This window comes from Trachypithecus francoisi, unplaced genomic scaffold (assembly GCF_009764315.1).
Source record: "Trachypithecus francoisi isolate TF-2019V2 unplaced genomic scaffold, Tfra_2.0 Lachesis_group4, whole genome shotgun sequence".
Taxonomy (NCBI): Eukaryota; Metazoa; Chordata; class Mammalia; order Primates; family Cercopithecidae; genus Trachypithecus; species Trachypithecus francoisi.
Genome location: NW_022681469.1, coordinates 113,280,400 through 113,303,797, shown reverse-complemented (window position 1 = coordinate 113,303,797; position 23,398 = coordinate 113,280,400). Strand labels below are relative to the sequence as shown.

The 23,398-nt window shown below is 47.2% G+C and overlaps 1 protein-coding gene and 1 pseudogene across 3 annotated transcripts in view; both read left to right on the top strand.

Annotated features, from left to right (window-relative positions):
• Nucleotides 1-248: 248 nt before the first annotated feature.
• Nucleotides 249-23,398, top strand: part of BAIAP2L1 (BAR/IMD domain containing adaptor protein 2 like 1) — a 113,461-nt gene continuing 90,311 nt past the window's right edge. For 2 of the 3 annotated variants that reach the window (XM_033195026.1, XM_033195025.1), the window contains exon 1: nt 249-636. In XM_033195026.1, the coding sequence (XP_033050917.1) occupies nt 586-636 (51 nt within the window). In that variant the 5' untranslated portion in view covers nt 249-585. Of the gene's footprint in view, nt 637-1,123; nt 1,477-23,398 lie in introns of those variants that run through there. The other variant, XM_033195027.1, reaches the window with a different exon arrangement.
• LOC117073935 lies at nt 11,648-11,717 on the top strand (annotated as a pseudogene).

Sequence of the window (23,398 nt, the reverse complement as noted above, 5' to 3'; positions counted from 1 at the left end):
AGCCCGCTCCACACGCGGTCCCACTCCAGGGTCTCCGGCCCTACGTCGCCGGAGCTCCGGGAGGGCCGCTAGGGGGCGCACCGTGGCCTCCCCGCCTTGTCCGCCCCAGGTGGGATGACCTCGCCCATTCGGGGGGGCCCGCTTCCCTCCGGCTACGCCCATTCCAGCTGCTCGGCCCCGCCTCCTCCCCGCCCACCTCGGCCGCCTCAGCGGGAGCCGCCCCGCCCACCCCGGCCCGGGCCCGCTCACCAGGCCGCCTCAGGTGGGGCCGCCCCGCCCCTCCGGCCCCGCGGCCCCGCCCCCGTTCGCCCCGCCCCCCGCAGGTGGGGCTGCCCGGCCCGCCCCGCTTCCTCGGGCGGCGTCCAGCAGCTTCTCTTCTCCTCGCAGAAGGCCAGGGCGCCGCCGCCGCAAGTTTTGACATTTTGGCAGCGGAGGCGCGCGCGGGCACTCTCGGGCCGACGGCTGCGGCGGCGGCCAACCCTCCGGAGCCCCTTAGTCGCGCCCCGGCGCTCCCGCTGCCCGGAGTCCGGCGGCCACGAGGCCCAGCCGCGTTCTCCCGCGCTTGCTCGCCCGGCGGCCGCAGCCATGTCCCGAGGGCCCGAGGAGGTGAACCGGCTCACGGAGAGCACCTACCGGGTAAGCCCGGGGCCCGGGGCTCAGGGAGGTCAGGGCTTTCCACCTCGGGGGTCAGAAGGAGACTTTACGCGGGAAGGTACTTTCCCAATGCCCCCAGCTCCCCTTCGCCTCCTCTCCTCGCGCCGGTCCTTCCACCTCGCCCCGTCTCTCCCACTCCTCCCCTGGCCCTCTCCCTCCTCCCTGCCCCCCCATCCCTTACCCCCAACTTTTCCCCCTCCTTCCCTCCCACCCACTTTCCCCCTCCTTCCCTGCCCCCCACTTTTCCCCCTTTCCTCCCCCTCCTCCCTGTGCTGCTTCCCTCTTTCCCTCCCCCGTACCTCTCTCTCTGCCCCTCCGCTCCCCATTCACTCTCTCTCCTCCCCTGCCCCTCCTCCCTGTCGCTCCCCTCTTCCTGGTTCTTCCTTCTCCCCCGTGTCTCCCCCTCCTCCCCTGTCCCTCCTCTCCTTTCTCTCCCCCTCTTCCCCCTCCCTCCCTCTCCTCGTGGTTCTTTCTCCTCCCCCGTGTGTCTCCCACTTCACTCCTGGTCCTTCTCCGCCTCTCCTGCCCCTTCTCCTCCCCTGTCCCATCCCCTCTTCCCTGACCCTCAGAGCGCTGGAGACCGCCCCCCATCTCCTGACCGGCTCCACATTTTACAACCAGTGCACTTAGATTGGGGAGGGGTCTGTTGTGCCTCGATGGGGGCCCACGTCCTCCTCCCAACTTCTTGGAATCAGTGACCCGCGCTGGCCTGGCTGTCGGGCTTAAGCCTCCGGGACCAAAGACATAAGCTCGAGTTTCCTCTGAGAAAAGAAAGCGCCCAAGAATGTGGGGGTGAAACTCCCCTGTTACTAGGATCGCCAGGTGAGCCGAGCTCTGGGCGTTCTCCAGGGAAACGCCCTCCCCCTTAGACCCTTCCTCTCCCAGCTTTCAGTTGAACTTGGCTTTTATATATGGGTTATTTGGTGAGGTTCTTGAAGTCAAAGAACAACCGAGGTTTTAATGAAATTGACCTAACCTTAAGGAATGCATTCATGCCCGGTCTCTTAACTTGCATGTGTTAGGAGATAATTTTTCCTGAGACAGACAGACTTAGGATTAGTGGCCAGTTTAAGTACTAATAAATGAATTCCAGGTGAAATAAGATATGTTAATCATCTGCTATTAATAGAACACAAAACAACTTTTGTTTTAATTCAGCCTAGGCATCTCAAACTCTTGAAACTTTAATGTTCTCTAAGTTCGTGTACAGGCATGTTTAAGGTTGTAAATGGTCGGTCGGTTGGTTGGTGTGTTTTATCTTTTTTCTGTCCCTGGTGCTTGAATCAGGAAGTTTGGTCATTTTGATAGACTTTTTTAACCGTAAAATTTTAGTTTCTGGGGTTTCAAAGTCTGAATTCCTAAAATCAGAGAAGTCTTAACTTTTGTTGAATGAAAGTAAGAGAAGAACATGAACATTTTTGTTATGTATTGAAATCCAAGAGATTATCCATTCTGTTTATCTTAACCCAAAGTGTATTGTCACATATAAATTATGCCTGACAGGTAGGGAGAGTAGAGACAGTTGACACAGTGTTTTTGGTGCTCAATCACTGTGACCAAAAACTCTTCATATTCGTGTGTTGCCTTCATAGAGGGTGATCTTTAGACATCTGGGAAATTCGAATGTTGATTCCTACATTTGTATTGAGATTGCTACTATTTAAATGACCCGGAAGACGTTTCTGCATGAGGTGTGTCGGGAGCTGACCAAGTGTGTAAATAAAACGTTCTTTCTGCCAGACTCAGACCTGGGAAGTAAGTAGTAGCTGCCCTGTTGACTGTCAGTGAAGGAAAAACTTTGTAATTGAGGAACACAGGCCATTCCAAATTTGAGGCAGAGTCTGATATCCACTGGAGTGCAAAAACACAGAACACCACTACCTTCCACCCTCCCTCCAAGAACAGAGCCCTGTGTATCTTCCCAGTCTGAGCTGCGATTGAAACTTGAGACTAGCAGTCAGGTGTTCTGAGTTAAATGCCACTTTTTTTTTTTTTTCCTCCTGCTTCTTCCTGACATAGACTTTTATTAGCAACTCCTTAGGGGGACCGTACCAAGGCGAATTGCAGCATCGCAAGTGCCAACCACTTGGGCATGTCGTATTATCCAAAGAACGGAAACTGCAGGGAAAAAGTGTGGATTTCATCATTTTGGTTATGTATATTTGTAGACATAAAGCAATGTAAATGGAGATTAAATACCAGTACCTGATTGTTTTCCATTGCCAGGTGTCTGAAAGCATACTGGAAAGCTCACTAAATGTTTGTTAATGTTAATTACTATTTCCTTGGTAGTGTTTTGGGACCTTTTTTTTTTTTTAATGTCCAGGTGGTAGGATATTTACAGCATCAGACCACAAGTTTATGTCATCTATGAAATAGTGAGGACTGCTAGCCTATGCTTTGGCCATGCAGGCAATGCAAAGTGAAATTTTATAGTCAGGAGTCTGAAAAACCTTTCCCCGTCTCTGTATTGGGTTCTTCCCCTTATCCCGCCCCGCCTCGTGATGTTCAAGCCGAAAACAATTTAAGCTTAATATGGCAAAAACCTAGGGGCAGTGTTGATGAATCTAGTGCTTTTAAGAAGAGATGTCCTCTATGTTACCTAACCATCTACCATATTTTACTAATAGAAACGCAAACACAACCAGGTGTGTTTACAAAAGCCACCTGCAAATGAGTTTTTTAATGATCTGCTAGTATGGGTTTTAGTTTTTAAAAAAATACTCAGGGCCGAGCGAGGTGGCTCACGCCTGTAATCCCAGCACTTTGGGAGGCCGAGGTGGGCGGATTGCAAGGTCAGGAGAACAAGACCATCCTGGTTAACACGGTGAAACCCCCATCTCTACTAACAATACAAAAAATTAGCCGGGTGTGGTGGCGGGCACCTGTAGTCCCAGCTACCGGGGAGGCTGGGAGGCGGAGCTTTCAGTGAGCCCAGATCGCACCAGAGCGAGACTCTGCGTCAAAACAAAACAAAACCCTCAGGTTTCTCTGATTTTGAAATAAAGGAATACTTTAGAGAAAAGGAGGAATTATAAAGTAACGTGATCCTCTGTAGCCAGTATCAAATATCCTTAAATATATGCTGTGTACGCATTTGCTGAAATGTCTAAAATGTATGTGTAGGCAAATGATTACTGGAGAGCCATGTTAACTGCCAGGACGATGTGTGTATTTTACTAATTCTCAAACAAATGATGTTATAAGCCTCAAAATGTCAAGTAATGTTGCTGTTACTAATTAGAGTTCAACCAAAAATCCCTCCCCCCTCTACACTTTATAGCATGCCCATAATTTGCCCTCAAAAGCTTGCTTGTGATTTTGCATGGTTTTCTGATGAGTATATGCTCTCATGGTAGAGGAAGAAGTTCAAAAAAACCCTTAATTAAGAGTAGCCACAGCCTTCCTAGAAGAACTGTTAAAGACTTAGGAAATAGGGCTGGGCACGGTAGCTCAAGCCTATAATCCCAGCACTTTGGGAGGCCAAGGCGGGCAGGCAGATCATGAGGTCAGGAGATTGAGACACTCCTGGCCAACATGGTTAAACCCCGTCTCTGCTGAAAATACAAAAATTAGCTGGGTGTGGTGGCACATGCCTGTAATCCTAGCTACTCGGGAGGCAGAGGCAGGAGAATCGCTTGAACCAGGGGGTCAGAGGTTTCAGTGAGCCAAGATCACGCCACTGCACTCCAGGCTGGGCGACAGAGCAAGACTCCATCTCAAAACAACAAAAAAAACTTAGGAAGTGGAGGAAGAACGGGCATGGCGGCATTCAGGGATGTCCTACCTACAGGAATCTTGCTAAATAGAAAGTAAAAGGGAAGATGTCACAGAAGCCTTTCAATGTCACCTCAAGGAAGCAAGCCCAAACTCTCTTTCAGATTGCAGACACCTCCATCCATCTCCCAGGCCCACCTTCGGCTACATTACCTTCCCCCATAACACTTCCTTAGAATAGGCTATGTGATGTATTTATTTCTTATGTTTCTTTCCCTCTCTTTCCACCCCAACTAGAATGTGAGCTCTACAAGGCAGTGAGCTTTTTGTTTTATTCCAAGCACTTAGAACAGTTCCTGACACATAGTAGGCATGCGTCTTTGTTGAATGAATGGACATTTATCCATTTAATGTGTGAAGCACCTGTCCTTTGCTAGGCTCCTGGCACCCTCCTATGATACTTTTCACAGAGTTCTTAATTTTTTTTTTTTTTTTTTTTTGAGACGGTGTCTTGCTCTGTCACCCAGGCTGGAGTGCAGTGGCCGGATCTCAGCTCACTGCAAGCTCCACCTCCCAGGTTCACGCCATTCTCCTACCTCAGCCTCCCGAGTAGCTGGGACTACAGTCGCCCGCCACCTCGCCCGGCTAGTTTTTTGTATTTTTTTAGTAGAGACGGGGTTTCACGGTGTTAGCCAGGATGGTCTCGATCTCCTGACCTCGTGATCCGCGCGTCTCGGCCTCCCGAAGTGCTGGGATTACAGGCTTGAGCCACCGCGCCTGGCCTAGCGTTCTTAATTCTAAGTAAACATCAGCCCTCCAGGTGAATGTGGATTGTGTTTGCTTAACTATTTACATTTATTTACTTTTGAGACAGGGTCTTGCTTTGTTGCTCAGGCTGGAGTACAGTGGTGCAATCGCATCTCACTGCAACCTCCATCTCCCAGGTTCAAGCAATTCTCTCACCTCAGCCTCCCGAGTAGCCGGGACTACAGCCACCACGCCTGGCTAAGTTTTGCATTTTTTGATAGAGGCAGGGTTTCACCATGTTGGCCAGGCTGGTGGTTAACCAGATTGAGAAACTGAGGCCTTGAGTCTCTTAGTGACCGGCTGCCACATCCCACTTACCATGCCTTTGTTTGTATGATAATTTAATTTCCAGTGACCAGCAGATGCACAAACCAAATACATTTTCATAATGCAGCGTTCTATGGTGTCACTGGAATTTTCTGTCATTCTGTTAATTCGTCATCATTGGCATGTTTTGAACAAACTCTCTTAATAAAATGAGGCTAGGAGCGGCGGCTCACGCCTGTAATCCCAGCACTTTGGGGGGTCAAGGTAGGTGGATTGCTTGAGTCCAGGAGTTCAAGACCAGCCTGGGTAATGTAGTGAGACCCTACCTCTACAAAGATACAAAAATTAGCCAGGTGTGGTGGTGTGTGCCTGGGGTCCCAGCTCCTCAGTAGGCTGAGGTGGGAGGATCACTTGAGGCCAGGAGTCAGAGGTTGCAGTACTGGAGTGGTGCCACTGTACTCTGGCCTGGGCAATAGAGTGAGACCCCATCTCAAGAAAAAATGATTATTTTTTAATTAAAAACTGGGTGGAATGTTGAAAATAAAAATCCAGTTTGTTTTAATTATATGCAGATTAGCTTTCCCTTGAAGGTCTGTGCAAGACAAGAATTAATACCCACAACTGAAATAGTGTCACAAATGTAAATCAAAAGCTACAGGTATGTAGCTGGGACCACATGCACCACCATGCCCGGCTAATTTTTGGTAGAGACGGTGTCTCGCTGTGTTGCCCAGGCTGGTCACACACTCCTGAGCTCAAGTAATCTGCCTGCCTCGGCTTCCCAAAGTACTGGGATTACAGGCCTGTATTCAAAGCTATAATAATTCCAACTAAATATTCCAACTTAAAAATGAGTTGTAAAAACTGCATAGAATTTTAGCTTATCTGCTGACACATGCAAATATATTTTAAAGTTTGTTTTTAAAACTTTTTATTGAATAGCAGTATACATAAAGTTGTGCCTAAGTGTACATAGCTGACTAACTGTTCACAAACTGAACACACCTGTGTAACCACCATCCAGATCAAGAAGCAAACCATGGCAGCCCCCTGAAGTCCCCCTCGCAATTGCTGCACCCCTCCAAGGGTAACCCCTCTCCTAACTTCTTTTTTTTTTTTTTTTTTTGAGATGGAGTCTTGCTCTGTCGCCCAAGCTGGGGTGCAGTGGCGTAATCTTGGCTCACTGCAACCTCCACCTCCCAGATTCAAGCGATTCTCCTCCCTCAGACTCCTGAGTAGCTGGGATTACAGGCTCATGCTACCACGCCTGGCTGATTTTTGTATTTTTAAGTAGAGATCGGGTTTCACCATGTTGGTCAGGCTGGTCTCAAACACCTGACCTCGTGATCCACACACCTCAGCCTCCCAAAGTTCTGGGCTTACAGGCATGAGCCACCATACCTGGCTGGGATTATTTTCTTTCTTTCTGGGGTTTTTTTTTTTTTTTTTGAGACGGAGTCTTGCTCTGTCACCCAGGCTCAAGTACAGTGGTGTGTGTGATCTTGGCTCATTACAACCCTTGCCTCCCAGGTTCAAGCAATTCTCCTGTCTCAGCCTCCCGAGGAGCTGGGATTACAGGTGTGTGCTACCACGCCCGGCTAATTTTTATGTTTTTAGTAGAGACTAGGTTTCACCATGTTGGCCAGGCTGGTCTCAAACTCCCGACCTTAGGTGATCTGCCAGCCTTGGCCTCCCAAAGTGCTGGGATTGCAGGCTTGAGCCACTGCGCCCGGCTGGGATTATTTTCAGACTATTCCAAGATATTACGAGTCGTGCTTTATGAATGTTCTGGCTCCCATCTGATGGCCATAGGCCCTCATTTCTCTTGGGTAGATACACAGGAGCAGACTGGCTGAGTATTAGATATTCAAATATTTGGCTTTAGGAGAAACTGCTGATTGATTTTGCAAAGCGACGCGCCAGTTGCCATTCCGCCAGCAGAGTGTGAGAGTTCCGGTTGCTCTTCATCCTCGCCAGCTGCTGCTGCTTCCCATCCTTTTAATTTTTGCCATTCTTGTGGGTATGTGCAAAAAATAATTTTAAAGTAAACACAAAACAAAATCGTTTGTTCCAGGCCTGTTGGTGATGTGTCGTTTCTCTTTAGGGCGTCTGTAACCTTGGCAGGGAGCCCCGTGGGAAATCCTTCAGGTCAGAAGACAAACCAAGACCTGGGGAATTCTGGTCTGAGAGAGGCCATACAGTTGTGGTAGTCATTAGAGGAAGACATAAACTGAAGTTCATTAGACTCTAAAACTATCATAACGGAACGCATGAAAGGGTTTTTGTTTTGTTTTGTTTTGAGATGGAGGCTTGCTCTGTCACCCGGGCTGGAGTGCAATGGTGCAATCTTGGCTCACTGCAACCTCTGCCTCCTAGGTTCAACTGATTCTCTGCCCTCAGCCTCCTGACTACAGGCGGGTGCCACCACTCCCAACTAATTTTTGTATTTTTAGTGGAGACGGGGTTTCACCTTGTTGGCTAGGCTGGTCTTGAACTGCTGACCTCAGGTGATCCACCCTCCTCAGCCTCCGAAAGTGCTAGGATTACAGGCGTGAGCCACCGCGCCCGGCCATGAAAGGATTTTATTGCATAAGGGATGTAAATATCCCTTATGTTAAACTGGAGGGCTCGGAATGGGGTGCAGAGTTATGGTTAATTGCATTTTCTTGTTAATTAAATATTAATGAAAATACTTTCCTTTTTATGTAACATTTCTTGAAAATGTACCTACTTTGGGCATTTGGAAGAGGGGGGACAGGGGACACATGCCTGTAATCCTAGCACTTTGGGAAGCTGAGGCAGGCGGATCACCTAAAGTCAGGAGTTCGAGACCAGCCTGACCAACACGGTGAAGGCCTATCTCTACTAAAAATATAAAAATTAGGCCAGGCGCAGTGGCTCACGCCTGTAATCCCAGCACTTTGGGAGGCTGAGGAGGGCAGGTCATAAGGTCAGGAGATCAAGACCACCCTGGCTAACATGGTGAAACCCCGTCTCTACTAAAAATACAAAAAAATTAGCCGGGCGTGGTGGCGGGTGCCTGTAGTCCCAGCTACCCGGGAGGCTGAGGCAGGAGAATGGCGTGAACCCGGGAGGCAGAGGTTGCAGTGAGCTGAGACTGCGCCACTGTACTCCAGCCTGGGTGACAGAGCAAGACTCTGTCTCAAAAAAAATAAAAATAAAATAAGAAGTGTAAATAAGCGTGCCCAGAATCCTGCAAACCAGAGATAACACTAACTCTTGCTGTCACTTTTTCTGATATTTTTCAATACATATTCCCCTGTGGGTTTTCTGTGCGCTGTCATTCTGATGACTGCACACGACTCCATTTTTCATCATAATTTATTGGTCAGCCCCTGTGGTTGGACATAAATCGTTGCCAGTACTTTGCTATTACAGCGCGGCCATGGGCATGGTTGCAGTCAAAGCGTTGCGCAGATCCGTAAGCAGATCCATGATGTTTTCCTTAAGCCACATTCCCAGAAGGGAGCTCTGGGTCAAAGGGCAGGTACATTTTAAAGCCTGTTTGCTCCACATTGCAAAATACCCTACAGAAAGCATTCACCAAATGATGCTGTCAGCTGCATTGTGTGAGAGTGTACCTTTCCCTGAACTCCAGCCAGTTAGGTAGACTTCTTTTTTGAAACAGAGTTTTGCTCTTCTTTGCCCGGGCTGGAGTGCAATGGTGCTATCTCGGCTCGCTGCAACCTGCACCTCCTGGGTTCAAGCAATGCTCCTGCCTCAGCCTCCCTAGTAGCTGGGATTGCAGGTGCCCGCCACCACACCCAGCTAAGGTAGACTTTTTTTTTCTTTTCTTTTTTTTTTTTAGAGAGGGGTCTTAAAATGGCTACATTGCCCAGGCTGGCCTAGAATTCCTGGGCTCCAGTGATCCTACCTCAGCCTCCCAAGTAACAGGGACTACAGTCATGCACTGCCATTCCCTGCTCAATTAAGTAGATCTTTTAAAACCACTTCCTTTTTAATAACACATAGAAGGGGTGTGTGTGAATGTTTTCAGTATTTAAGCGTGTGTACCATATAGAATATGGACATTGGCCAGCACACCCACGATTTCATGCCTATTAATAACTAGGCATATTTTCCCCCATAAACTTAGAATTTGTAGATATGTGCAGAGTAATTACAGCTCTGTGACCTTTCAGACCTTAGACTTCTGTTCTTATTTTCCTCAGCCTTGATTTTATACTTCTGTTTGTCTTCCTAACCTTGAGTCCTTCTGGTTTATCATGATTTTAGTGACTTGAGTTTTAGATTTTTTTTTTTTTTTTGAGAATTTTTTTTTTTGAGACAGAGTCTCACTCTGTCACCCAGGCTGGAGTGCAGTGGCACAATCTCTGCTCACTGCAAGCTCCACCTCCCAAGTTCACACCATTCTCCTGACTCAGCCTCCCAAGTAGCTGGGACTACAGGCGCCCGCCACCAGGCCCGGCTAATTTTTTTTTTTTGTATTTTCAGTAAAGACGGGATTTCACCATGTTAGCCAGGATGGTCTCGATCTCCTGACCTCGTGATCTGCCCACCTCGGCCTCCCAAAGTGCTGGGATTACAAGTGTGAGGCATTGCGCCTGGTCGAGTTTTAGATTTTAGTGGTTTTAGTTCCTAGTGTAATCTCCACCTGAAGTCTTTGGGGATAAAGGTGAGATGCATATAAATGAGATAAAATGTGGCCAGTCTCTCTGTCTTTAAAAAATAGAAGAAAAAATATTACCAGAATGTGTTCCCAAACCAGAGAGCAGAATAGATGAACCCAGCTCAGAGATCTAACCAATCTTTCACAGTCTCCTAGAGTGCCTGTGCTTTTGAGAGAACAGCGGGTGGGTGAAGACGCGCCCGGGTTTCCTGCTTTAACTGTGTTTATAGGCCGGGCACCGTGGCTCATGCCTGTAATCCCAGCACTTTGGGAGGTCAAGGCGGGCAGATCACGAGGTCAAGAGATCGAGACCATTCTGGCCAACATGGTGAAACCCCCCATCTCTACTAAAACAAAAAAAAAGTTAACTGGGTGTGGTGGAGCACGTGTGTAGTCCCAGCTACTCAGGAGGCTGAGGCAGGATCGCTTGAACCAGAGAGGCAAAGGTAGCAGTGAGCTAAGATCACGCCAACGCACTCCAGCCTGGCAACAGAGTAAGAGACTGTCTCAAAACAAACGAAAAAACGTGTGTTTATTCATATAGTACTTTGGAGGCTAAAAAGTCTCTAAAAAATAGCAATTAAGCACAGGTAACTCTAGGGCAGGAGTTTTTGTTTTTGTTTTTGTTTTGAGACAGTCTCGCTGTCACCCAGGCTGGAGTGCGGTGGCACGATCTCGGCTTACTGCAAGCTCCGCCTCCCAGGTTCACGCCATTCTTCTGCCTCAGCCTCCAGAGTAGCTGGGACTACAGGCGCCCGCCACCACGCTCGGCTAATTTTGTTTCTGTAATTTTAGTAGAGATGGGATTTCACCATGTTATCCAGGATGGTCTCGATCTCCTGACCTCGTGATTCACCCACCTCGGCCTCCCAAAGTGCTGGGATTACAGGCGTGAGCCACTGCACCCAGCCACGTTTACATTTTTTAATGTGAATTGCTTACTTTTATAATGTTTAACATAAATGAAGCAGGTAAATCTGTAGATAAATATATATATTCCATTTTAATGGGCGTATGTTTTTAAACCTAAGCTAAAAATTGCCATCTCCTACCTCTGTTTGCAACTTACCTATTTAAAGATAAACCTAATTTTAAATCTTATGATTTTTGTTTTGATTTTTACTTATGGGAATACATGTTTAACGTTTACTAACCCAAGGCTGGGCGCGGTGGCTCATGCCTGTAATCCTAGCACTTTGGGAGGCTGAGGCGGGCAGATCACGAGGTCAGGAGATAGAGACCATCCTGGCTAACATGGTGAAACCCCGTTTCTACTAAAAATACAAAAAATTAGCTGGTCATGGTGGCGGGCACCTGTAGTCCCAGCTACTCAGGAGGCTGAGGCAGGAGAATGGCGTGAACTCAGTAGGCAGAGCTTGCAGTGAGACGAGATCGCACCACTGCACTCCAGCCTGGGAGACAGAGCGAGACTCCGTCTCAAAAAAAAAAAATTTTATTTTACTAACCCGAGACTACATGTGCATCAGGCAACTAGCTGAACAAAATTGAAAACACTCAAATTCCAGTTCTTAAAACTGCCTTTTAAAAGTCAAGACTATACTTTCAGGGGTCATTTCTATAGTTTGTTCAGAAGTTTCTCTGAACGTGTAGAGCAAAAAGTCATTTCTGGTGTTGCAAGCAGTTAATTGCTCTCCAAGCATGGCCGTATCTTTGAAAGGCACAAAATCAGGTGACAACAGGGACAAGAAGAGGTACAAGAGTGGTAATAACTTGTCAAAAGTGTGGGGGAAAACTCAGATGATTAAAACATAAGGCATCCTCACACCTGTAATCCCAGCAGTTTCGGAGGCTGACGGGGCGGATCACCTGAGGTCAGGAGTTCAAGACCAGCTTGGCCAACATGGCGAAACCCTGTCTGTACTAAAAATACAAAAAAAATCAGCTGGGCATGGTGGTGGGTACCTGTAATCCCAGCTACTTGGGAGGCCGAGGCAGGAGAATTGCTTGAACCTGGGAGGCAGAGGTTGCACTGAGCTGAGATCTTGTCACTGCACTCCAGCCTGGGTGACAGAGTGAGACTCTAGAGTCTCAATAAAAAATAAAAAATAAGGCCTCGAGCAAATGTGCAGAAAAGATTGGGGTAGGAGTTGGAATAGTTCCCAGGTGACAGATCCAACCACCAACTACCCTAATCCAACAGCCCCGTGCTGAGTTAGGAGGAGGGAAGCCCCTGCCTGTTGGGGGAGGGGAGAGGAGTACAGAAGACAGGGCCCCCGTCATCTTCACATGCCTATCTGACAACTGCATGAGTCTTAGTTAATAGAGCAATCTGTTTCTGGCCACAAAAACCTCAAGTGACAAATCAGGAAAGTCACAATGAAAATTGCTCATACTTAGGGGCCAGGATTTTCTTTGGATAAAACTTGGATGGTTTTTTTGTTTGTTTGTTTGTTTGTTTTAAATTTTCTTGAGGTCTTTATTGCCCAGGCTTGAGTGCAGTGATATGATCATGGCTCACTGCAGCCTCAACCTCCCATGCTAACGCGTTCCTCCTGCCTCAGCCTCCCAAGAAGCTGGGACTACAGGCACATGCCACCACGTCTGACTAATTTTTATGTTTTTCATAGAGATGAGGTTTCGCTCTGTTGCCCAGGCTGCTCTTGAACTCCTGGGCTCAAGCCATCTGCCTGCCTTAGTCTCCCAAAGTGCTGGGATTACAGGTGTGAGCCACTGCATCTGGCCCAGTTGTGATTATTTAATGGACTAAATGATATGTGTCATCATAGCATGGGCTTATCTTATACTTTGAGCAGCTTAAGATACAGGACATCGGCTGGGCGCGGTGGCTCAAGCCTGTAATCCCAGCACTTTGGGAGGCCAAGACGGGCGGATCACGAGGTCAGGAGATAGAGACCATCCTGGCTAACACGGTGAAACCTGGTCTCTACTAAAAATACAAAAAACTAGCCGGGCAAGGTGGCGGGCGCCTGTAGTCCCAGCTACTCCGGAGGCTGAGGCAGGAGAATGGCGTAAACCCGGGAGGCGGAGCTTGCAGTGAGCTGAGATCGGGCCACTGCACTCCAGCCCGGGCGACAGAGCGAGACTCCGTCTCAAAAAAAAAACAAAAAACAAAAAAAACAGGACATCAACTACATCTGAGAGTACAATATGTGTCTGAACAATAAATGCAGGAACAATATGCCTGTAAACAAAAAAGTTTAAACATGCAAAACATTGTGGGTTTTGTTTTGTTTTTGAGAGGGAGTCTTGCCTTGTCGCCCAGGCTGGAGTGCAGTGGTGCAATCTTGGCTCACTGCAACCTCCGCCTCCCGGGTTCAAGCGATTCTCCTGCCTTGGCCTCCCAAGTAGCTGGGATTACAGGCATCCGCTTAGAGACTTAGTCCAATTCTTACGCCCTCTGAGAAGGCTTCTTCAGCTAACCAGTGCATCCTTTGTGTCATCCCAGATGGTTGTGTGTACTTGGTAATGCCCTATTCTTTCATTTGGTGTTATGCTTTAGTCTGTAAATAAGGGTGATAATACCTGCTAGGGTTGCTGTGAAGATGAAACATGGTCATACATGAAGGCTCTTAGAATACCGTCTGGCGCATTGTAGGTATTAAATTAGGGTTAACTGTTATTAGGCACAGCGTGTGTTTACTAGACTGTCACCACCCCAAGAGCAGTGATTTTCATCTGTTATTATTGCTTGCCCCCTTATTTACAAATGACTGAGATAGGTGGAGCTGAGTAAATACCTTATAAGAGAATACTGTTGAAAATATTGGCACACATTTTTATCTCCCTGAAGGAGCTATATGTTCCTTGAAGGTTTTTTTGGTTGTGTTTTTTCTTTTGTTTGGAGACAGGGTCTTAACTGTTGCCCAGACTGGAGTGAAATGGCACGATCGTAGCTTATTGCAGCCTCCAACTCCTAGGCTCAAGCAAATTCTCCTGCCTCAGCCTTCGGAGTGGCTGAGACTACAGGTGTGCATCACCATTCCCAGCTAATTTGTTTTTTGTTTTGTTTTATTTTTTGTTTTTGTTTTTGTTTTTGGAGACAGGACCTGCCTCACTTTGTTGGCCAGGCTGGTCTCGAACTCCTGGGCTCAAGCAGTCCTCCCACCTCAGCCTCCCAAAGTGCTGGGATTAAAGGCATGAGCCACCGCACCCAGCCCTTGAAGGTTTATTTAATCCCTTATCGTGGTGGTGCATAGTAAGAACTCAAAAATATTTGTGTTTTAAATGCTGAAGACCTGTGCTGATCACACAGGGGTGACTGAAACTGTCACCACCTCCTTAGTGGCGCTCAGATCTCATCAGTAATAACAGCTGCCACGTTGCCAGCACCTGTGAGGTACATGCCAAGCTTTTACCACCAACATGAGTTTCCCGCAACTGTTTTCTTGAGCACCACAGCTGTGCCAAGCACCATGGTTACCACCAGGAACCACGCTGGAGAAGAGACAAAGAAGGTCTGTGCCCGTCTAGAGTTTATAGCTATGACAGGACAGCAACCCCAAGTTCTAGTAGCCCCAGCCCCTCTCCTCCGCCTGGACCTGCCCATATCGTAAATTAAACATCCTTGCTCCTTTCCCTACCCTCTGTCCCAGAGGGGCTGGCCTTTGCAACTTCAATATTTGGACTTTGTTTTGTTTCAGTATGCGAAGAGAAAAGGAAAAACTTCATATGCACGTAGGTTAAGTTTGAGAGGAGTTTTAAGGCAATTTAAAGAAGTCTTTAAGGAAATCTTTGGAAGACCAGGCGCAGTGGCTCACGCCCGTAATCCCAGGACTTTGGGAGGCCCAGGCGAGCCGAGCACAAGGTCAAGAGATCAAGACCATCCTGGCCAACATAGTGAAACCCTGTCTCAACTAAAAATACAAAAAATTAGTTGGACGTGTTGGTACGTGCCTGTAGTCCCAGCTACTCAGGAGGCTGAGGCAGGAGAATTGCTTGAACCCAGGAGGCAGAGGTTGCAGTGAGATGAGATGGTACCACTGCACTCCAGCCTGGCGACAGAGCAAGACTCTGTCTTAAATAAAAAATAAATAAATAAAAAAGCCTTTGGAAAGTTGAGTATAGGAGAGAAGTAGATGAGAGACAAAAAAAAGTTCTCAGAAAGAACATTGTAGAATTGTTGATTCCTGGCTGGGTGTCGGGACTCATGCCTGCAGTCCCAGCACTTTGGGATGCTGAAGCAGGCAGTTCACTTGAGGTCAGGAGTTCGAGACCAGCCTGGACAACATAGTGAAATCCCATCTTTACGAAAAATACAAAAACATTAACTGGACATGGGGGTGTGTGCCTGTAATCCCAGCTACTCTGGAGGCTGAATCGCTTGAGTCCAGGAGGTCGAGGCTGCAGTGAGTCGAGATTGCGCCACTGCACTCCAGCCTGGGCAACAGAGCAAGACCCTGTCTCAGAAAAAGAAATGATTGCCCCTTACTGGTATCTGAGAAATAAAAGTAAAGAATTTAAACTCTTTTTAAATTATTTGGAGTTTTTGAACAATTCCTCAGATCGCAAAGACTGCAATTTTATTTTGAGACAGAATCTCGCTCTGTCACCCAGGCTGGAGTGCAGTGGTGCAATCTTGGCTCACTGCAGCCTCCACCTCCTGGGTTCAAATAATCCTCCTACCTCTGCCTCCTGAGTAGCTGGGATTAAGGTGCCTGCCACCATGCCTGGCTAATTTTTGTATTTTTAGTAGAGATGGGGTTTCACCATGTTGGCCAGGCTGGTCTTGAATTCCTGGCCTCAAGTGATCAACCCATTTCAGCCTCCCAGAGTCCTGGAATTATAGGCATGAGCCACCACACCCACCCAGCTGCGATTTTAAAACAATAGAATGAGATCAGTTGCCATGGCTCAACGCCTATAATCCTAGCACTTTGGGAGGCCAAGGCAGGTGGATCACCAGAGTTCGGGAGTTCAGCACCAGCCTGGCCAACATGGCAAAATCCCATCTCTCCTAAAAACACAAACATTACCCAGGTGTGGTGGTGGGCACCTGTAATCCCAGCTACTTGGGAGGCTGAGGCAGGATAATTGCTTGAGCCTGGGAGGCCAAGGTTGCGGTGAGCTGAGATTACACCACTGCACTCCAGCCTGGGCGACAGCGAGACTCCATCTCTCTCTCTCTCTCACACACACACACACACACAAAGGTAGAATGAGCTGTCTCACAGAGTCTGGTTGCGGGAAGTTAGCTAGAATGATTCCAGATACTACCGTAAAAGTGGCATTTGGAAGGAACTGGTGCAGTAAGTCAGTGTACTTTGATCTGGTAAAGTTCCTGTTACCTGTTCAGTGCTCTGGGGCGTTCGAAACAAACGTAACCCAGTGCATAAGATGTCCCTTCCTGTAAATTTATCGCTTGCTTTTTTATTCCAGGACACACCTTTTAAAAACAGTAACTAGGCAGGCAAGAGCACTTAGTCAAACAGTCTAGTGTACTCTGTGGCCTTCAAAGTATATATCTTTTGACAGCTATTTCAGAATCGGTAATCAATTACTGGTTCCTTAATACGTGTCGTTTATCTGTGGTTCAGTTTTATATTTCTAAATGATAATAAGGTCATATTAAAGGTGTTTGCTTATCTTATTTTCACCATGCCTCCATGAATTGCCTTGGTATTTCTTCATACCTGTTTCCCTGTGAGACGGTGCATTTCCAAGAACTGAGCTCTTTCTTTTTTTTCTGAGATGGAGTTTCACCCTTGTTGCCAAGGCTAGAGCACAATGGTGCGATCTCGGCTCACTGAAACCTCCGCCTCCTGTGTTCCGGTGATTCTCCTGCCTCAGCCTCCTGAGTAGCTGGAATTACAGGCGTGCGCCACCACGCCCAGCTGCTTTTTGTATTTTTAGTAGAGACAGGGTTTTACCATGTTGGCCAGGCTGGTCTCAAACTCCTGACCTCAGGTGATCTGCCCGCCTCGTTCTCCTAAAGTGCTGGGATTACAGGCATGAACTACCGCGCCCGGCCTAGAGCTCTTTCTTCATTCATCTTTGTGTTTCCTGTGTCCAGCATGGAGTGGGCTCAACGCAGGCATAATAATAAAGGTTGCAGAAATGTGTAGATTTTTATGACGTTTCAAAGCCCGAAATGTGAGACTTTACAGAGTTGGCGGAATGAAACATAAGTACACACATTCGTGTGTTACCTCTCTCTCTCCCACACGTACAAACTTACACAAAGAGGAAATCCCAGAAAAGAGGCACATTTTCAGATTCTGGTTGAAATGTTACTTTTAAGACTGAAAGTTATGGCCGGGCGCAGTGGCTTACGCCTATAATGCCAGCACTTTGGGAGGTTGAGGTGGGCGGATCACCTGAGGTCAGGAGTTCGAGACCAGCCTGACCAACATGGAGCAATCCCGTGTCTACTAAAAATACAAAAAAAATTAGCCGAGCATGGTGACGCATGCTTGTAATCCCAGCTACTCGGGAGGCTGAGGCAGGAGAATCGCTTGAACTGGGGAAGCAGAGGTTGTGGTGAGCCAAGATCGCGCCATTGCACTCCAGCCTGGGCAACAAGAAGGACACTCCATCTTAAAAAAAAAAAAAAAAAAAAAAAAAAAAAAAAAAAACTGAAAGTTATGTTACATGGCAGTCATCTTGGTACAGCAGCTTAGAATAGGAAGGGTTGGCCGGGCGCAGTGGCTCAAACCTGTAATCCCAGCACTTTGGGAGGCCGAGACGGGCGGATCACGAGGTCAGGAGATCGAGACCATCCTGGCTAACATGGTGAAACCCCGTCTCTACTAAAAAATACAAAAAACTAGCCGGGCGAGGTGGCGGGCGCCTGTAGTCCCAGCTACTCGGGAGGCTGAGGCAGGAGAATGACGTGAACCCGGGAGGCGGAGCTTGCAGTGAGCTGAGATCCGGCCACTGCACTCCAGCCCGGGCGACAGAGCGAGACTCTGTCTCAAAAAAAAAAAAAAAAAAAGAATAGGAAGGGAGGAAGGGTTGTGTTTCCATTCTTTCTTTTCTTTTTCTTTTTTTTTTTTTTTTTTTTTTTTTTGAGACTTTGAGACAGGTCTTGGTCTATTGCCCAAGCTGGGGTCCGGCAGCGCCATCTCAGCTTGTTGCAGCCTCCGCCTCCCAGGTTCAAGTGATTCTCCTGCTTCACCCTCCCAAGTAGCTGGGATTACAGGTGCGTGCTACCGTGCTCAGCTAATTCTTTATATTTTTAGTAGAGACGGGGTTTCACCATGTTGGTCAGGCTGGCCTCGGACTCCTGACCTCAGGTTTCATTCTTTCAAATAAGAACATGTACCTCTAAGAACAAAGCAAACATGGATACTGGTATTATCCTAGTAGGAATTTCAAGAAATGATTTTTACTTCAGTCTTATAGGCATTACTTATCCCTCTGAAGTTCAGAATTTAAAACTTGTTTGAATTCTGGGGTAGGAGTAGGATTCCACAATCCCTCGCCTGATGGAGGTCGGTGTGGACCCGCCATTGTTCCACAGTTTGATAATTGCCAAAGCTAGGAATGCCTGCCTTCAACCTGAACGCTTTCCTGGCATTGCCAAGAAATAAACGTAACTATATAGAGTTACAGTATCTGTGGACCTTAAACCCAGTGTGATCATCCAGACTTAAACTACAAGGGAACGTGGTTTTGAATGATTCCATTCATAGGCAAATGGAAAAACTTTGTCTAGTAATTAGAATGAAATTTTCTAGTCTTTTTTTAAATTTTATTTTTTCATTTTTTGTAGAAACACTCTCCCTGTGTTGCTCAGGCTTGTTTCAAACTCCTGGCCTCAAGCGATCCTCCTGCCTTGGCCTCCCAAAGTGCTAGGATTACAGGTGTGAGCCACTGTACCCAGCTGAAATTTTCTAATCTTGAACTCGGTTCAAGACCGTTATTTTTCCCTTCAAGTTACTTTCTCAGATGGGCCGAGCTCAGTTTTCCTGTACATTGTTCTCCCCCCTCACTCTTTTTTCCAAATTAACAATTGAAAACCTAGATTTTGGCTGGGCACAGTGGCTCACGCCTATAATCCCAGCACTTTGGGAGGCTGAGGCGGGCGGATCACGAGGTTAGGAGATCGAGACCATCCTGGCTAACACAGTGAAACTCCATCTCTACTGAAAATACAAAAAATTAGCCGGGCGTTGTGGTGGGCACCTGTAGTCCCAGCTACTCAGGAGGCTGAGGCAGGAGAATGGCGTGAACCCGGGAGGCAGAGCTTGCAGTGAGCTGAGATTGTGCCACTGCACTCCAGGCTGGATGACAGAGTGAGACTCCGTCTCAAAAAAAAAACCTAACTAAATTTTTACCCTAATGTGGGGTGGGGGTAGCTCTGGGACTTCATTTTCTTAATGAGCTTGATAATTTTGTCCAGAAGATGTGAACAGTTGTAGAACATCCTTCTTTTCTTACCTCAGTGTATTGGGGCCATTTTTTGGCTTAATTGTGCTTTAGCTGCAGAATAATTCTTGCTGCCTACGTGAATAGGGAATAGGAAGCAGAGAGTTTGTCACAGAAATCTGTCTCTTTAAGCAACGAAATGAAAGGTCGCGGAAATGTGATGCGTCTAGTCATATATCGGAAGAGGCAGCGGTTTCTGTCTTTCGATGATCACACTGGTCCCGATTCCTTGGTTGGCTTTAGGGAGCTCAGGCTCTCATGAGTGCTCCCAAGACTCTGAGAATATTCTTCTGTGAGAGGCTAAGCCCAAAGACTGTACCCGCACGCCCAGTGGAGGTGCAGGCCACATTGCTAGGGATGGGGCCTCGTAAGCCTGCAGGCCTCTTGGCTTCCTTTCTGCTGTGATCTTTGCACCCTGAAGGACAACTTCTGCAGCAATAATTCTGTATAAGCCAAAACCTAGATTGTGGGTGCAGATGGGAAAGGAAGAATGAAAGCAAAACAATGATTCTGTCATAATGAAATTGTCACGGAGAGTTTTCTCGGTGCACTGGAGATTTCCTAGGAAACTCCCCCTTTTAGAAGGACACAGTAAGGACTTTTGCCTGGAAAAACATTTGCCAAACTCCCTCCCCAGTCATAGCTGGAAAAACAACTGCTATGCCAGCCGGAGATCTGCCTCAAAATAGCTGGGTTATCATTTGCTACTAATGGGTCAAATTGATTTTCACCCTAGAAGGGGAAATTGCTGGAGACGGCTCCATAGGCATAAATGCTTTGCAGACCAGTGGTGCGTGTCCCGCTGTCTGGGACTCGTGTTCCCAGAGGACAGGGGATGACCTGTGCATCTCAAAATGCTGGGCTCTGCTGTGGGCAGGCTAGTTAGAGACGACCGAAGAATGAGCAAAGGCACACATCTCTGTGGCCATTCCGTAGCATTAGGGATTTAGATCCCTGAATCCTTAGCAGCCTGTAATGGAAGAAGGGGCAGGACGGGGTGGGGTGGGGTGGGGTGGGTGGTGGCAGCAGCAGTGGTGGTGGTGGTTCCTTTTAAAAAAAAAAAAAAAAAAAAAAGGACCGGGTATGGTGGCTCATGCCTGTAATTCCAGCACTTTAGGAGGCTGAGGTGGGAGGATTGCTTGAGGCCAAGAGTTTGAAACCAGCCTGGGTGATATGGTTTGGCTCTATGTCCCCACCCAAATCTCATTTTGAATTACATTCCCATAATGTCCATGTGTTGTGGGAGGAACCTCATGGGCGATAATTTGAGTCATGGGGGCAGTTTCCACCATACTGTCCTCATGGTAGTGAATAAGTCTCACGAGATCTGATGGGCTTATCAGGAGTTTCCGCTTTTGCTTCTTTCTCATTTTCTCTTGCCGCTGCCATGTTAGAAGTGCCTTTCGCCTCCCACCATGATTCTGAGGCCTCCCCAGTCATGTGAAACTGTAAGTCCAATGAAACCTCTTTTTCTTCCCAGTCTTGGGTATGTCTTTATCAGCAGCGTGAAACAGACTAACACACTGGGCAATGTAACAAGAGGCCATCTCTAGAAAAAATTTAAAAATTAGCTGGGTGTGTTGGTGTACACCTGAAGTCCCTGCTAATGGGAGGCTGAGGCGGAAGGATCGCCTGAGCCTGGGAGTTTGAGATTACCATGAGGTCTGAGCACACCACTGCACTCTAGCCTGGGCGACAGAGTGAGAGTCCCTATCTCAAAAAAAAAAAAAAAAATGTAATTTATATGTTATAAAATTCACTCATTTTAAGTGTACAATTTGATGGTTTTTAGTAAATTTATAGTTGTGCAACCATCGCCACAATTTAAATTTATAACACTTCTGTCACCTCAAAAAGATCCTTCATCCCCATTTGCTATCATTACTCATTCTCGTTTTCAGCCCCAGGTAACCACTAATAGATTTTCTGTCTCTACAGATTTGTCTTTTCTGGACTTTTTATATAAATAGAGTCATACAATATTTGGTCTTTTGTGACTGGCTTCTTAATGGGTTTTATCCACGTTGTAGAGTGTCTTAATATTTTATTCCTTTTTGATGTCTGAATAATATTCTATTAAATAGGTATACCACGTGTTGTTCATTCACCAGTTGATGGACATGAGGGTTCTTTCTAAACAAGATTGTTTTTAAGAGGCCACATTAATGCCTCGTATTTAACAGGTAATTTAAATGACAGCTTGGAAAAACATAGGACTGGGAAGTGAAATTCACAAAGACAGCCCTGGTGTTTGCAGATTTGTAAGCCTGGTAGGACTTAGTAGGTAGAAGGCCGACCCTGACAGCTCTTGTGAACCTTGGCTGGAGTTATTGCCTTGAGCTAGGGAAGTTGCAAGCAGTCACACCATTACCTAATTCTCAATTTTCGAGGCTAATTGGCCCACGGGGCCTTTGTGTCTGTGGTGATGTGTTCAGATGAGCTGGTGGAGTTGAAGGTACAGTCTGCAGCTGGTTCATCCGTGGGTGCAGGCGTCTCTTATGAAATACAGATGTCAGAACCTGCTGCTGCTGAGGACACTGTGAGGCATTAATCAGATGATCCAGGCAGTGTTCTTGGTGCTGGAAATGCGGTGGTGGTTACATTAAGATTCCTAGCCTTGGCCCGGCTCGGTGGCTCATGCCTGTAATCCCAGCATTTTGGGAGGCTGAGGCGGGCAGATCGCCTGAGGTCAGGAATTCGAGACCAGCCTGGCCAACATGGTGAAACCCTGTCTCTACTAAAAAGACAAAAATTAGCTGGACGTGGTGGCCTGTGCCTGTAGCCCCAGCTACTGGGGAGGCTGAGACACGAGAATTGCTTGAACCTGGGAGGCAGAAGTCACAGTAGCCAACATCACGCCACTGTACTCCAGCCTGGGCGACAGAGCAAGACTCCGTCTAAAAATAAAATAAAAAAAAATCCCTCGCCTTGATTACATGTAGTTTCTACCAAGGAGACAGAGAGTAAACAAAATATCTTATACAGTATGATAAGCACTTTAAAGAACAACCTCTGCCTCCTGGGTTCAAGCGATTCTCCTGCCTCAGCCTCCTGAGTAGCTGGGATTACAGGTGCCTGCCACCACACCCAGCTAATTTTGAATATTTAGTAGAAATGGGGTTTCACCATGTTAGCCAGGCTGATCTTGAACTCTTGACCTCTGGTGATCCACCCGCCTTGGCCTCCCAAAGTGCTGGGATTATAGGCGTGAGCCACCAGGCCTGGCCTAGCGTATGGTACTTTTTAAAAGATACTATTGTTTGCCTATCAAACAGGCAAAAAGTATGACAGTACCAAGTGTTGGGGAGAATGTGGCAAAACAGTACTTTGACACACTGGTTTCCAGCACGGAAATGGCTACAGCTGCCGTCTTCAAATTTGGGAGTATCTAACAAAATGGAGAAATCTTTCACATACGCTGTGTCTCTGCAGTTCTGTTTCTGGGTAAATTCTTACCTGTATGTACAAGGAGACATGTATCATTCCTTACCACCTCGTTGGTATTAGCAGAAGCTTATGAGCCTTGTAAACGCCTGTCAGTCAAGAAATAGATGGGTAAAATGCAGTCTCTTTATATGATGGGATATATATGTATATGTATATATAAATGAAAAGATGTATTTCAAGAAATTGGCTTCCATGATTGTAGGGCTAATGAGTCTAAGATATGTAGGGCAGCCTGGGAGCTGACACTGCAGTCCCTAAGCAGAATATCTTCTTCCTCAGGGAAACCTCCATTTGTTCTTAAGGCTTTCGACTGATTAGATTACACCCACCCCGATTACTGAAGATAATCTCTTTTATTTAAAGTCAGCTTTAAATAAAACTTGTAGTGGCCGGGCGCGGTGGCTCAAGCCTGTAATCCCAGCACTTTGGGAGGCCGAGGCGGGTGGATCACGAGGTCAGGAGATCGAGAACCTCCTGGCTAAGACGGTGAAACCCCGTCTCTACTAA